At 47.0% G+C, this 15,198-nt stretch overlaps 1 protein-coding gene across 2 annotated transcripts in view; it reads right to left on the bottom strand.

Moving 5' to 3' along the window:
- Hs2st (Heparan sulfate 2-O-sulfotransferase) overlaps positions 1–15,198 on the bottom strand; it is a 45,426-nt gene that overhangs the window by 17,581 nt on the left and 12,647 nt on the right. For both annotated transcript variants that reach the window (XM_075685648.1, XM_075685657.1), the window contains exons 4-6: positions 13,585–13,723; positions 9,791–9,888; positions 3,710–3,867 (exon numbers count right to left, since the gene is read on the bottom strand). In XM_075685648.1, the coding sequence (XP_075541763.1) occupies positions 3,710–3,867; positions 9,791–9,888; positions 13,585–13,723 (395 nt within the window). The remainder of the gene's footprint in view (positions 1–3,709; positions 3,868–9,790; positions 9,889–13,584; positions 13,724–15,198) is intronic.

Raw genomic sequence — 15,198 nt, forward strand, 5'->3', positions numbered from 1 at the left:
CAGAGACATGCAAGCTCACAGCTGCTTGCTTACACATGCACAGATGGTGTGGCATGGCTTATAGGCATTGAAATGCGGTGCGATCCCAGTGGACAGCTCCTCTTGGTTATTGCACACTCTGGCTGCCTGCGTTGGTGCGCATGGCTACACAGCTACGCCATGGTACTATCAACTCTCAGTAAGGCAGATTTATATCATGCGAGAAGGTGCTTTTTCTTTCCTTTTTGTGCTAATCTAACAGCTCTAAAGCTATAATGATTAGGTTTATAGATATTGAAGCATTCTAAACACTGTCAATAACAAAGTACGAAGTGACGTCTGCTATGAGTGAGTCCAGTCAGCGCACGCTGTCACATGTCCCTTGTAAATGTAAGAATACCGCCTTAGTATGTATGGAAAGCCCGAAAGCATGTGCGAAGATTGAACCGATTAGCCATGGGCATGCATGCAGATCATATCGGATACACATGTTTAAGCACGCAGTTTCAGAGCTTTGTTTACGTGCTATCACACAAGACGTCTCACGCGTCTGTCATTGGGTTTCCGGTTTCATGCGGGTCAACATATCATGCTGACATTGCTGGCTGCCACCTCACAGGAGGACGCCACAGATGCTGCTGTGCTTGTGCCTACAATCGTGGAAGTGCTGCATAGCACTGACAGGATTCGGAGATTCATATGTGCACACGATGACGCTGGAAGTGACCTCCTTGCAGATGTTTCTGTGCTTGAAAGACAACTCTTGCGGCGTGGCTCAAAGAAAATCTATAAGAAACTGACCCATCATTTTAGAAGTCTGTAAATGAGAAAAGAATGTTTTAGCATGCTGGTGGGTGTGGATCTAGGTACACAGTATGTTAAAAAAATGCGGTTTTGGTCTCCAGGTCTTGCAGAGCACAGAAGAACCTCGTTCAGACATTTTTGAAAAAAACACGAGAAGAAATGTACTAACTGGGAAAACATACAATCCGAAGTAACTAAGAAAATTTGACACTCAACTATTGTTGACATCTACGTTAATGCGAAGCGTCGCACAGATGGTTGCAGCGCGCATCGAGCTGGTGGTGCTCCAGCGGCCCAAGACCCATTTGTTGTTTTCCTACTGCGTAGTGTTTTAAGAATATGAAGAGAAACTGAAGCGAAATCGAGCTGAAGGGTGAGACCAGATGCCGCCAAAGTGAAACGGGATGCCCACATGCCGCCGCCTGCAGCAGGGAATGGCGGCGCATTTGGATTATTGCCTACTAAATGTGTACAGAACGCTACCAATGGCACGACACACCACGCGCTGTAAAACAGATTGGTGAAGACGCTTATCGCAATAGGTTTGGCAGCGATAACTGCAAATTTGGCTCATGATGACCCGGCAGAGATTTGCTGGTACTGGAATGAGAAACTGTGTGCACTATTGTTTTCATGTGAGACGGGCGGCTGTGTACTGTTCTAGATCACGCACGCCTCGCGCTTTTTCTTGTTCACATGGGATCTAGCGACCAGAAAACATATACTATCGCAGTTTGCAGCAAGGAATGGCGGTGCATTTCGATTATCGCCTATTAAAAGCGTACGCTACGCTTCTGATGGCAACAAATGCTGTGCAACAGATAGGCAAAGATGCTTATAGCAATAGAACTGGCTGTGATAGCTGTGAATGCTGCCTGCGACGACCCCAGAGAAGGTTTGCTGGTACCGAAATGAGAAACTGAGCGAGTGCTGACATTTTCACGTGAGACCGGTGGGTGAGAATTGCGGTGAAGCTGCGGGGGCGGGCACCTATATATTGTCATCAATCGCACGCACCTCACGCACTTTCATGTTTACACAGGATCTAGCGGCCAGAAAACCTATCGTACAATTGCAGTTAAGTGACGTACTGAACGTTGGTGCCAAGAAATTGTGTTTTCCGAAAACGTACGAACCAGTAAAAGTCAAGTGTAACTCTATTGGGTCATTTTTGGTGTTCTCGATTGCGAACACTGGCACCTGGAAAACATACGTAGCAAGAGTATATCAACAAGGTTCTACTGTATTAGCCTATAGCTTAAATTGCAGCTCTTCATAACTTTCATGCAAAACCATCTATCATAGACAATTTTTGTTGAGAGAATTATACAACGCCCAAGTTATACGACGCTTTCATCTGCTCCCAAGAAAGTCGTATAATCGGAGCTTCACTTTACTCAGACTACTGATCTGTAAAGGACCTGAACAAAATGTAAGAAGTTAGTAGTTGTGTTCTGAGGCAGATAGCTTCGACCACTTCTTTTTATAAAGATATAATTAAAGGCACACTAAAGGAAAACATTAAGCAGACTTAGATTGATAGAATATTCTTGACTATCATTATGCCAATATATAACCGATTACGTAGAAAATTGTCAGTGAAGGTCACCTGCTGCTCCTCAATTTGAATCGCTTGCACCATATAAAGGACAAACTGACATAATTCTCACATCACCTCCCTTTTTACCGCTCTCTATGAATCAGCCAGTGTTGACGTCGCATGAAAGGTACCATAATGCAAAATAGGTGGCGCCACTCTGATATTCCATTTTCATCATTTTATTGCTTACAAAAGCTCTGTTCTTGCTTTGAATTATAGAAGCCTAATCTTTCAATCTAGCTCGACACAATATTAAGGCGAAAGCCTTAGGTGTCTATGTTGGCAGTGACCTTGGCGAAACTGTGCCATGACAAAAAACGGAGGATGCCGTCAAGAGTAAAAACACGTCAAAAACTGATGCCTGAAACTGCGTGCCTGATTGCACACGTCACGTGGCAGCCATCTCACTGACTAGTGCCTGTGTCATTGGGCGGCACACATAACAGTGCGGAGGAGGTGGTGCAACGTCGTGAGTGTATGAAATGAGCGCGTTGATGATGTTCCAAGATCTAGAAACAGTATAACGCTTTCACATTCCCGCACGTAAGCAGTCGTGTCTGCCGAATGTTAAGCTTAGTAATTGCTGTCGCACCAGGTGTTGTGGCACAGTGGGCATGTGCGCTCTGCGCATTGACGTCACAGTCATAACGGCGGCTGCGGCGGCGGTTGGCAGCAGTGAGCGATGTAGGAGCGTGCACCTTCTTGCACCTCGCGAGGATGGCCACGCAAGTACGCCACTGTGGAAGAAGCGCATGCCGCAGCACCTTAGTGAGGAGGTCGCCTTAGTGCCACACGAGTACTTCCCACTGCAGCTCATTATGTCTTGCACGAAGTCTAGCCATGATTGTAAAACTTAATGCATTACCAATATGTCTTACAAAGAAGTCCAAACCCTATTGTACAACTTCACGTATTACCAAATGTGTTGTAGGCTTTCGCCTTCATGCGTTACAAGAGTGTAACACCTGCCGAACTTTTTTCATTTATTGTCCCTTTAAAGTGATAAGGTGCTTTCCATCAAACTGGCTTCCTTCACAAAAAAAGGGATTAAAAAAATGTGGCAGGACACCAGTGAGGGTAACACAAAAGCAAGAAGCCAGGGGAAGAGTAAGTTAAATGATAAGGTAAAGCAAAAAAGGAGGGGGGGGGGGGGGGGCATCTGAAAAAGTTATCTACGCAAACTTGAGACACAGTTGAAAGACCTACAACAAACAGCAAGAGCAAAATTTGGGATGACTGCCCACAGACTTTAAATTGTGACTCGGTGATTAAACGATGTTCTCAACCAACAAAGCCATGAGTGCCAGGCTCCTTATTCTGACCTACCTGTTACAAACTTGTCAGTGGCTCCCTTGAATATACGGGGAAAAGATGCCTCAAGCATGACCACAAATTCCCGCAGCTGTTCTGTCAGCCCGACAAGGAAATAATGGTTCAGAAGATTGTGCTTTGCCTGCTCCAAGGCCCACGGGTTCCCCGGAATCCTGGACGATAATGAGACAGCGCTTGGTTCATCCACTTCAGTGAGTGAAAACAACAAAATGGTTATGCAGCTAGGGTGGTTTTACACATTTTGACTTCAGGAACAGTGATGAACATTAATAAAAATTTCCTTTATCATTTGCAACAGCTACAAACCTACCCCCAGTAGAATTGACAAGTATCACAGGTCTTTGTGACTAATATTACCAGAGACTGGAACCATGGTCCTGTCTTGATTGATATTCCTGATTCACCAACCAAAAGGCTGCCATTTTCCACACCATCTCCTTATGTCACATTTTATTCTTATGCACATTTTGTGTGCTGGCACTCATTAATGCACTGACCCCGTTCCTTGAAAAAGCGCATAAGTAAATAATAGCAGAGACAACCATGACTTTAAGTAGTAACTGCTCAGCCTCTTGGCTATAATACTATTGTGAGCATTATATTACTCCATCTTCTTCATCTGTATATATTCATCATCATGGCCAGCGTCATCATCTTCAGCATGCGACCTGCTAAATAAACCGTCGAGGTTTAACAGCTGTCTCGCAAGTGGTGGATGCTGCTCTCGATCCCTTGGTCATCTACGCCTTCGAGTTTCCCTGGAGCTTCGTTCAGGTCGCCGCTTGCTCTGCCTTTCTGCCACCATGCCCCAAGAAAATCCACCACGAGCCTCCGGCATCACTGTCTCTGCCCCACCGTCCGTTCCTTCATGGACCATCAGCACGCGGCAGCGCGATCCCACCATGTTCGCTGGCCTTCGTAGGGATGGCGTTCAGGAGTGGCTGGACAATTTTGACCGCATGAGTGAGTCTAACCGGTGGGATGATATGCACAAGTTTCGCAACGTCGCATTCTACCTCACTGACGTTGCCAGGACTTGGCTTCTTAACCATGAGAGCACCTTGCCCGACTGGACAGCACTCAAATACCAGCTTCGGCAGATTTTCAGCGCCCCCAATGTCAGCTCTGAAATCACCAAGAAAAAGCTTGATGGACACATGCAACTTCCCAGGGAAACATAGAGGTCTTATATCGAGGATGTCCTCGCCCTTTGTCGCCATGTTGACGCCACCATGACGGCATCTGATCGTGCTTGTCGTATCCTAAAGAGCATTTCCCACGTCGCGTTCAACGCACTGGTGATCAAGAATCCGAATACCGTTAACTATGTGATCGCGACTTGCCAACACCTGAACGCACGGCAGGCCATCCGTTTACAATCTGTCGTATGTGACACGCCTCCTCCCTCGGATACAGCCCTGCGTATGCTGATTCTGACTCTCATTCGCGAAGAGCTCCAAGCGTGTGGCCTGCTCAGTCCTTCCGTTCTCCAGCTCCAACCTTTGGTTCCTGGCCTGCGTGACATCATCAAAGAGGAGCTGTCCTACATGACCTGCGCTGCAAGCTGTGCCCCTCCTTTGCTGCTGACCCCGCATGCTCAGGTTGCGGCTATGCAACCAGCATTTGTTCAGACAGCTCCTACTGCTCCTGCTACTGCCCCCAACCACCTGGCGACTCTAGCATCCTGTCCTCCGGCCTCAGCATTTTACACTACCCGGCTTACGCCCCGCCCCATTTGTTATTATTGCGGTATTCGCGGGCACATATAGCGTCTTTTGCCAAAGCCGACAACAGGACGAACGCCGTGGCTACGATGTTTATGAGAGACCCGTTGCTTCCTCAGAGCCCCTACCAGCGCTGGCTTTCCCCACGCTCACTCTCTCCACCTCCTGAAGCACCTCGCAACTACCGTCCAGGGTGCCGCCGCTCGCCCTCCCGTCTCCGACGCTCGACATCACCCCTGCAACCGGCCACCCGCACTCCTGACTAGCGACTGGAAAACTAGATGGTGCAGTTTTTGGAGGGAAAGCTGCATGGCTCGCACAGACTACAATTCCTCCAGCGTGCCCGGCCAATACTTTATTCGTGTGTGTAGAAGGTGTACCAGTTCTAGCACTGATTGATACGGGAGCAGCTATTTCTACCATTCACGCTGACTTGTGCTCTCGTCTATGCAAAGTTACTACACCTTAAGATGGAGCTCTTCTTCGTGGTGCAAATAATGTTGTTATTCGGCCATCGGCACAATGCACCGTTCGAGCTTCGATCGATGGGATACGCCACCATATCCAGTTCGCAGTGTTGATTTCCTGTGCTCACATGCTTATACTAGGGTGGGACTTTCTCTCTTTGGCGTCTGCTTTCCTCTCATGACGTCAACGCCTCCTTAACTTGACAGAGGCCGGTAATACCGACGATGTGTACGAACCGCGCCTTCGCTTATGAACTGCTGGCCATTGTATGGTGCCACCTGGCCGCGAACAACTCCTTGTAGTCAACTCTGACATCACCGATAGTGACGTTTTAGTTGTCCCGTCAGCATGTTGCCTATCCAAAGGGATTGCTCTGGCACCCGGCCTTCTTCGCTTCACCAACGGCACGGCCACTCTGGCTGTACTCAACACAACCACTGTGCCAGTACTGCTTCTTAAAGGCTCTGCTGTCATGTGCGTCTTGGACACTCAGCCTGTCTCTGTGCTTACCTCGACTACTGCTGTTTCACAACCACCCACAGTTATAGATCCGGTCCCTGCTTCTGTTCTCGCTAGTGCCATCAGCATCGATCCAACGCCACAGCCGACGGGGGAGTTACTGGCGTTGTTATCCAAGCATAAAGACTCCTTCGACGCCCACTCTCCTCTTCTGGGACAGACTTCTGCGACGGCTCATCGCATACACACAGATGTAACTTCCATCGTGCGCTGGCGGCTATATCATCGATACCCACGTTGCCGACATGCTGAAACGTAGCATAATCTTTTTCCTCAAGCCCCTGGTTGTCACCTGTCGTTTTGGTGCGTAAGAAAGACAGCTCAGTGCGATTTTGCGTAGACTACCGTGCCTTGAACAAAATAACCTACAAAGATGTATATCCACTGCCCCGAATCGATGATGCGTTAGATTCATTACAAGGTGTGGAGTATTTCTCCCGCCTTGATCTACGCTCCGGTTACTGGCAGATCCCCATTTACGAAGCAGACAAGGAAAAAACTGTCTTTGCAACACCCGATGGACTACGAATTTAACATAATGCCTTTGGCCTGTGTGATGCTCCCGCCACATTTGAGCGGATGATTGACACTGTACTATGGGGCCTAAAGTGGAAGACTTGCTTATGCTACCTTGACGACATCATCATACTTTCGTTGACCTTCCATCAGCACTTGCAGCACCTTGACGAAGTCCTGACATGCCTCTCAGCTGCTGGCCTTCAACTGAATACAACAAAAGTGCCACTTCACCAGCAAAACCATTAAAGTACTCGGACACCTTACCGGCAAGGAGGACCTTCCACCTGACCCCGATAAGATTACTGCTGTACTCCACTTCCCAAGGCCTCAACGCGCCAAAGCCTTGCGTAGCTTCCTTGGCCTAGCTTCGCATTTCCAGCACTTCATATGTAACTTTGCCACCATTGCAGCACCGATCCATCAACTCCTTCCTTCTGGATCTCCCTACGTACGGTCGGACGAATGCCAAACTGGTTTTGATGCGCTCAAGCGTGCCCTCAGGTCTGAACCTGTGCTTTGTCATTTCGACAACACCGCACCCACTCTTCTACATACCGACGCCAGCGGCCACGGTATCAGCGCTGTTCTGCAACGTCAGCAAAATTCCGAAGAACATGTGGTTGCATACGCAAGTCGCACGCTAACAGCTGCCGCGAAAAATTGTACGATTACTGCGTAAGAGTGTCTCGCCGTTGTTTGGTCCGTCCAAAAATTTCGGCCTTATCTGCACGGCCGCCACTTTACGGTCGTTACTGATCATCACGCCTTGTGCTGGTTGGCAATGCTAAAGAATTTAACAGGACGTCTCAGCCGTTGGATACTTCGTTTACTAGAATATGACTTCGAAGTTACCTACAAGTCTGCAAAGAAACACCAGGATGCCGATGCTCTCTCGTTGCCCCCTACCACCGTCTTCAAACGCTGCTTGCTTACCACCTTCTGTGAGTGAACCGCAGGACGTGTCGTCGGCATTCCCTTCGCTCGCAGCTCTCGACAGGCTCCCATCCAGCCATTCTCATACGTTTGCATCTTGCCAACGTAGTGACTCATACTGCCACTCTGTTATGGAACGTATTTGCAGATCATCTCGCACACCTAAAGCTCGGCTCCATCGGCAGTTGAAGAACTTCAAGATCGAAAATTCGATGTTATACCGGTATGTGTTTCATCCCGAAGGACGCCGTTGGGTTCCTGTCGTTCTCCGATCACTTCGGGCCCAGATACCGGACACCTTTCACAACGATCCCACTGCCAGTCACTTTGGTTTCCATAAAACCTATGAGCGAATTCACAGCCGCTTTTCTTGGCCTGTGCTTGCAACCAGTGTAGCGAAATACGTGGCTTCCTGTTCGCTCTGCCAACAGCGCAAACAACTGACCTCACCTCCGGCTGGACTGCTCCAACCTGTCCCGGGTCCTGAAGCTCTTTTCGCAGTTGTTTGTGTCGACCTCTATGGACCGCTACCCTTATCCACTGGCGGTAAACGCTGGATCATCACAGCTGTAGACCACTTGACACGGTACGCTGAAACAGCCGCACTATCTTCGGGATCTGTAGTAGAGGTTGCAGCCTTTTTCTTGGAAGCCATCTTTTTACGGCACAGAGCCCCACATGTCCTTTTGAGTGACTGCAGCAGGACCCTTCTGTCTAAACTTCTCGACGATGTTCCCGTGCGTCCAATACCATCCATAAAACGACTTCCAGCTACCACCCTCAAACTAATGGTCTCATAGAGTGCTTTCATTGCACACTGTCCGACATGATATCAATGTACATCAACCCTGACCACACCAATTGGGATGTCATTCTACCATTCGTCACTTTCGCATACAACAAGGCCGTCCAATGCACTACGGGGTACTCGCCCTTTTTTCTTGTGTATGGTCGTCAATCGATCACTATCCTCGAACGTTTCTTTCTTCGGTGTCCCCATGCCCTTGTCCACTTCAATGTGTGAGCAGTTCATTTCGCGCATTGCCCAGTGTCGCAAATGGGTCCGCCTCAACACCGACGCCAGTCAACAAGACCGCAAAACTCGCTATGATGCATCCCACAGTGTCGTTTCATTCTACCCTGGAGACGAAGTGTTGCTGTGGACCCCAGTTCGCCCTCCTGGCTTATGCGAGAAATTTCAGTCCCATTTTATCGGGCCCTGCATTGTTCGGCAACAGACTTTGCCAGTTAACTATCGTGTCCCTCCAGTTGTTCCGCCTTCAGACGGCCGCTGCTGTGCCACAAAGATTGTGCACGTTCCGCGTTTAAAGCCTTTCATACGGCCTTTGCCGTCATAACCAGCGGCCAGGTTGGCGCTTCCACGCGCGGGGGAAATTTTGTGAGTGTTATATTACTCCTTCATCTTCTTCATCTGTATATATTCATCATCATTGCCAGCGTCATCATCTTCAGCGCGTGACCTGCTAAATAAACCGTCGAGGTTTAACAGCTGTCTCGCACTATATGCTCCTCTCTTCTAGTTCAGTTTTGGATATTCTTACTAAATTAATTTATTTTTCCACACTTCTGTATCTTCCTCACATGCACACAATTTTTCTCAAATGCTCAGGCCAGTAAAACACACATTAAAGTAAACAACCACAGTGTGGATCAGCAATTAAATGTATACAAAACAACTTACTATACTTACTCGTGGAATTGTTACATATGGTACTGTGCATGCCAATGAAGGAAGTGAAGCAGCATATTATAACAATATAATTTGAAGTTGTCCCATAATAACATTAACAGATTAATAATCATGGGTAATACTACAGCTTCCCTTAAAGTACTGAAACTTCGTGTAAATGATTTAATGAAGTAGTCACATGAATATCAGCCAAGCACATACCAGCACCTTGCAGCATGGCCACAGAAGAATGGCACTTGAAGCCACAGCCGCTCTTCAGCACAGTCCACCCCTTTCTTGGCGACGCATTCATCAAAAGTCTGCAGCAACAGGAAACAACATCTATCTCAGAGCACAACATAAAACTCCCTTTTGTGATATTGCGGCTGCCCTGGTGCACAGGAACCAAAAGGACCCACTGATGTCAGATTAAACACATGCACATTCACACACCCACCCACACTCCCACCCAAACAGACAGGACAGAGCGATGGATGGTGTTACGTTTCGCCTACGACGCGCGGTAAAGCCGGTGCGGATGACACGGACGCCGGGGCTTCGTTCAAAGCGGCAGACATTTTGGCCCGTTCGGCGCCGCCGCTACGCCTCCCTGCCAAGCGCGTCCAGGCATGTTCCAATGCCACGTGTCTTCATGTGCGTGTGTGAGTGTATGTGCATATTGGTGCCCACGCTTGTCGAAGCGCGGCAGCCGGGGAGAGGAGCTCCCAACAACTGTGAAGCGAGGGGGTCTGACAGGCGCCGACACGACGGCTGCTCCACCTTCTCCTCCCCATTGTGCCCGACAGGCGCCGACACGACGTGTGAGCCACCTTCTCCTCCCCATTGTGCCCGAGCGGCACCGTCACGTGCTCGTCTATAGAGGGGTTCCTTCTTGCCCTCAACTGCGAGAGTATAAAAGCAGCTGCCCCCGGACGCCAAAGGAGGGCTCCGATTTCTTCTGTTGAGTAAAGTGCACTCCCGTCTCTCTACTTCGGTCAACCTGACCGCCAACTCTTTGCGATGTTAGAATAAACAAGTTGTTTTGTTGTTACCAGTCGACTCATGCTTTGCCGGGACCTTCGGATGCTTCCAGTTGTACCCCAGGCCGCCAGGCCAACGCTACCCTTGGGGCTTGCGACCCAGGTGCAACAATGGGCGTCAGCGCCGAGTTCCCAACAACTCGCGCCAGCGGTGCGATTACAACAATGGACAGACTGACCAATAGACAAAGTGAGTGTCTGCTGCCAATCCATAACGCTTGCACAAATCTGTTTCCATGACATACATGCTAGCCTCACATGACAAGTGAGCCTTGCAGAAATTAGATCACCTGTTCAAACTGGTAGCAAACAATCCCCAGTGGTTGAAACAGTACTGTAAAACTCTATAATTTTGTGGCACCAATAGTTGACGAATCGGGAACATTTGGCATATTTACAGCTACTATGCTTTGAAATTTCCGGCTTGTGCTTTCTTTATGGCTCAATTCTGCAGCCCCTAGATGTGCACTTTAACAGCATGTCCAAGCGTGAAATGAAGGCCAAATTCATATATTGACGCCATTGCAATGCCACTGAAGTATGGCAGATAACAGAGCGCCTTTAAAGGCCCTTGTGATGAAGCCACTGCACGCAGCCTGGCTCATCGAAGTATGGTACTTTGATTAGCCAAAGATCTCCTGCACAGCATTCGAGGGGACTGACATAATGCAAGCTTACGCGGCCAAGTAAATCAAATGCGCAATGTTTTAAGGGGTACAGTCAGCAGTACTAGCCTGCAAAATACTCTTTTTTCGGCTTTCAGCATCGTCTCAATAATTAATTTTTGAATATGCCCTTAAATTTGCTGGCATTTCCCAATTGTGAAATTTGTATACATTAAGAGCGCATGAAAATAGACAGTTTTACAGTATATGTCATTATTTCCTGGCAATTATGTGCCCCAACCCTAAAGAGCCTCTGGCCAGATCTACTCGGAAATTTCAGTTATACACTAGAAGTAGTAGGGCACTATTAAGGGAGTGTTCTACCACAAGAAATATTAAAAAGGGTTAATAATGGATAGATGGCAAGGCAATGATGTGGGGGCAAACCACCCTCCCTAAGCAGACGCTCTCTCCCATTGCCTTGACCAGCATCCGCAAGCAACATTACTCTCCTGCCATCTCCAGCATCGAAGCCAAGGGCCCGCATGGTGTTTATTTTACTACCTCCATGCCTACATTTTGCTTCCTCTCTTATTTCTTTTCCTGTTGAGCGGTGGCATGTTTTCTGTGGCAGTTTTGTGCCCTCTGCATTTTACAGAAACCCCTACGTTTCGTGCTACTGCTGGCAATTTCCACACTGTAGGTGGCATATGTGATGCAGATGTGAGAGTTGTGATGTCACCTTTGCTGGCAAGGAGAGGGGCTCCTTTAAAAAGAAGGGTGCGTGGGGCTATCATTAGAATCTTTACCTGTTTCTGTGGCAAACATAGATGTAATACTTTTCAAACACGACTGTTGCCACATGATCTAGGCACAACACTTTACTCATTGCAATGCCCAAACCTGGTGAGGGGTCCCTTTAACCCTTTCAGTGTCACTGACGTATTGATATGTTTCTGCAATTCTGTCCCACCATGTTCCTATAAAATACATTCTGTCAGGTAGAAATGTGAAGACCCCACCAAGAGAGCATCTGCCATTAGCCCTGTCATTTCTTTCCTTCCTCAACAAAAAAACAAAAAATGCACCCGTTTTAGAATATCGGAAAGAAATACCCTGACACTGGGGGTGTGTCATCTTCGAAAAAACTCGACATTGAAAGGGTTAAAGGGACTGACAACCGAGTGAAACATGTTACGAGATAATGGGAAAAATGGAAACATTGTGCTTTATACTGAGATAATCAAACACAATATGATTGATATAGTGGTGAGTGAGCCGATTATCGGCCGCCACTAGTCAATGTGCCCTACTTTGTTCTAATAAACCTATGCCTTCCTAAGTTGGCCTTCCTGAGTGCAAAGTGTTGCCGAACAGCGATGAAGATGCTTCGAAGAATTGTCTGCTGGGCGTCTGAAGCCACAAGCACGAAGATTAGACAAATGCATGTCTAATCAAATGCATAATAGCTGAACAATCACAGTGTCAGAGTTTCCTTTATTATTTTAATATAAAAACTGCGTGGTCAGTGCCCTCTTACATGAAACTTGTTCTGTTGCCGTCTTGTGATCGCAACAGTGTTAATGCCAGCCCTGGGTGCTGTTCTAGACATTGTCAAATTCTGCCATATTGTCAAAGTTGGTAATAACAGCATTTTGAGCCAATCAGAGAGGTCGTAGCAGCCCTCTGGGGCTGCTCTGGGCCAATCATAGCTGAGAAGATGGTGAATACGAAAACATGGCATAATTTGTCTATGTCCAGATAGCACATCCTCACTGTTGCTAATACCATAAGCATGGTTTCAGTTTCGCATCCAATTTTAATGTGCAAGCAATTTTCAGACCAATTTTCTTGGAAAAAGGGGTGGGGTGGGAAAAAATTAGGATTGGGTAAATACAGCAACCATTCATTGTGAGCCGCCAATTTTGTCGCTTCAAGATCTGCCAAAGAACGGCTGAAAATTGTCATTTTTGGTGGGAGATAAAGATGTGCATTTGATACGTTCACTGCCCCCTTTGCACCACCAAAACAATTTGTGCAGCCATGGAGATCATAACTGGGGTCAGGAGCCTGCATGCTGACCAGCCAAGTTCTAATTATCTGGCAACGGACAATTCCAGCATCAAAATAATGAAAGTTCTGGCCTATAGAGATGTATGGGCACTTGCTGGAACCTTAAGTCGGGATCAAACTAACCGAAAAATCAAATTAATGGAAGTCTACTGTATAACCAAAATGCCCACAAACAATTTTTTGTTTTCAGCAGATGGTATATTTGTCTCGATTTGATTGCATAGTGTACATCTGCACAAGAGGTAAGACTAAGTAGTTTATCTGCAAAAACAAAACAGGGTTCTTAGATGCACCTTACCATCTTGTTTCCCTGTCTTCGGCGGACCAAGTAAGGCCTGAAGTCATCCCCATGCCTGAGAAAATAGAAATACGAGACAAGACGATCCAGAGGCCGCCTGATGAGGTTGATGTAGACGGGCCTCTGGGTAACCCCATACCTGCACGAGAAAGCAGAACTTCATCACTAATGCACTTCCATAGTGGCACAAAGCCAGATTTTTTTGGCATGCTTTACCCGAGGACATCCACACAACCACACTTGACAAAATGTGTGCAAGCACACAGCAGGAGAATACTTGCACTCAAAGAGATTTCCACCTGAGAAAAGTGCTGTGAGAAAATGCAGATCAATACTACAGGAGCTAACATCAGTTACCTCAAATACAATTAAAAGGTTTGCGAGCACTGAAAAGCTTTTTTGAAGGTGTTTGTTTCTTGCACTCACAATGCTGAGGCTTTATGAGGTGAATGTATGCTAAAAACTAGAAAGATGACGTAATCACCTACATGTACACTATGCTGCTTATGCTTATTACACTACCTACCCATTCAGTGTGTCTTTAGGGCCACCAGAGCATGTGTGGCTTCATGCACTAAAAACCACTGCTCTTGCTTCCAACAAATATGTTAAAGTGAAGCTGTATTTGTCCTTTCCCCCCAGTTTGCAAGTGCTGGCTGCTGCAGTTTTGCTGATTATGTCATGTGGGCCATTGGCTACGTGCTTGAACAGGCAAGCCAGGCCACTGGATATGTGTAACTGGGAATGTGTCACTGGGTATGTGCCCAAATAGACAACTTAGGGCACTGGGTATATGCATCTGGGCCTGTAGCACTGGGTATGTGAACATCCTTGGCTAATTCCCCAGAATGAGTGTGCGCCATTGGATAGGTGCTCAAATATACAAGGGGCAAGAAGTGAAGAAGGCGGCACCAAAAGCAGCCAAATGTAGAGAAAGAAGTGAAGTAAACAGAATGGGACCAGAGCATGCTTTTAGCCAGCTACACAGAAGGGAAGGAGAAGTGAAGACATTCTTGGTAAACTTCAAAGAAAGATTCACTTATAACGATTCCCACATACACATGGGATCCGTCAATTTTTTTTTAACTATGCAGGTATGAGGAATTATAATCACCAAAACAAATGCTGAACAAATTGCAGGACTTTTTGCTTGTGAAAGCAAATGAGACATAACAGTAGTAGCCAAGGATAACCCACATTTCCTCTGATAATTGCCTTTACACAAGCACTTCACAAGACATGCATGTTATTTACAATCTCCCGATTGTAGTACAATGTGCAGCTTCCCTGTTTCCTTAACACTTCCTCTAACAAGTGGTTCAGGTTTATTCTTCACAATAGAAGGAGTATGGCTGCACACACAAATAAATCTGCCTCTTCACTCCCATGCATAGCCTTCCAATGCTTGCAACACAAAACTAGTCTGCAAGGCATGCACAAAGTAGAGCCTATCATTGCATCTGTTTTCTCTTTGTAGCACATAGTGTTCCAATGCTTGCAATGCCAAGCTCTAGTCCTCTGTGAAGCATCTGCAAAGTTGCTTGCAACTGCTTCATTGAATAAGCATCAAGCTTCACAACATGTTGATAATATTGAATGAGAAGAATAAAGGAG

This window comes from Dermacentor variabilis, chromosome 1 (genome assembly GCF_050947875.1).
Source record: "Dermacentor variabilis isolate Ectoservices chromosome 1, ASM5094787v1, whole genome shotgun sequence".
In the NCBI taxonomy this organism is placed as follows: Eukaryota; Metazoa; Arthropoda; class Arachnida; order Ixodida; family Ixodidae; genus Dermacentor; species Dermacentor variabilis.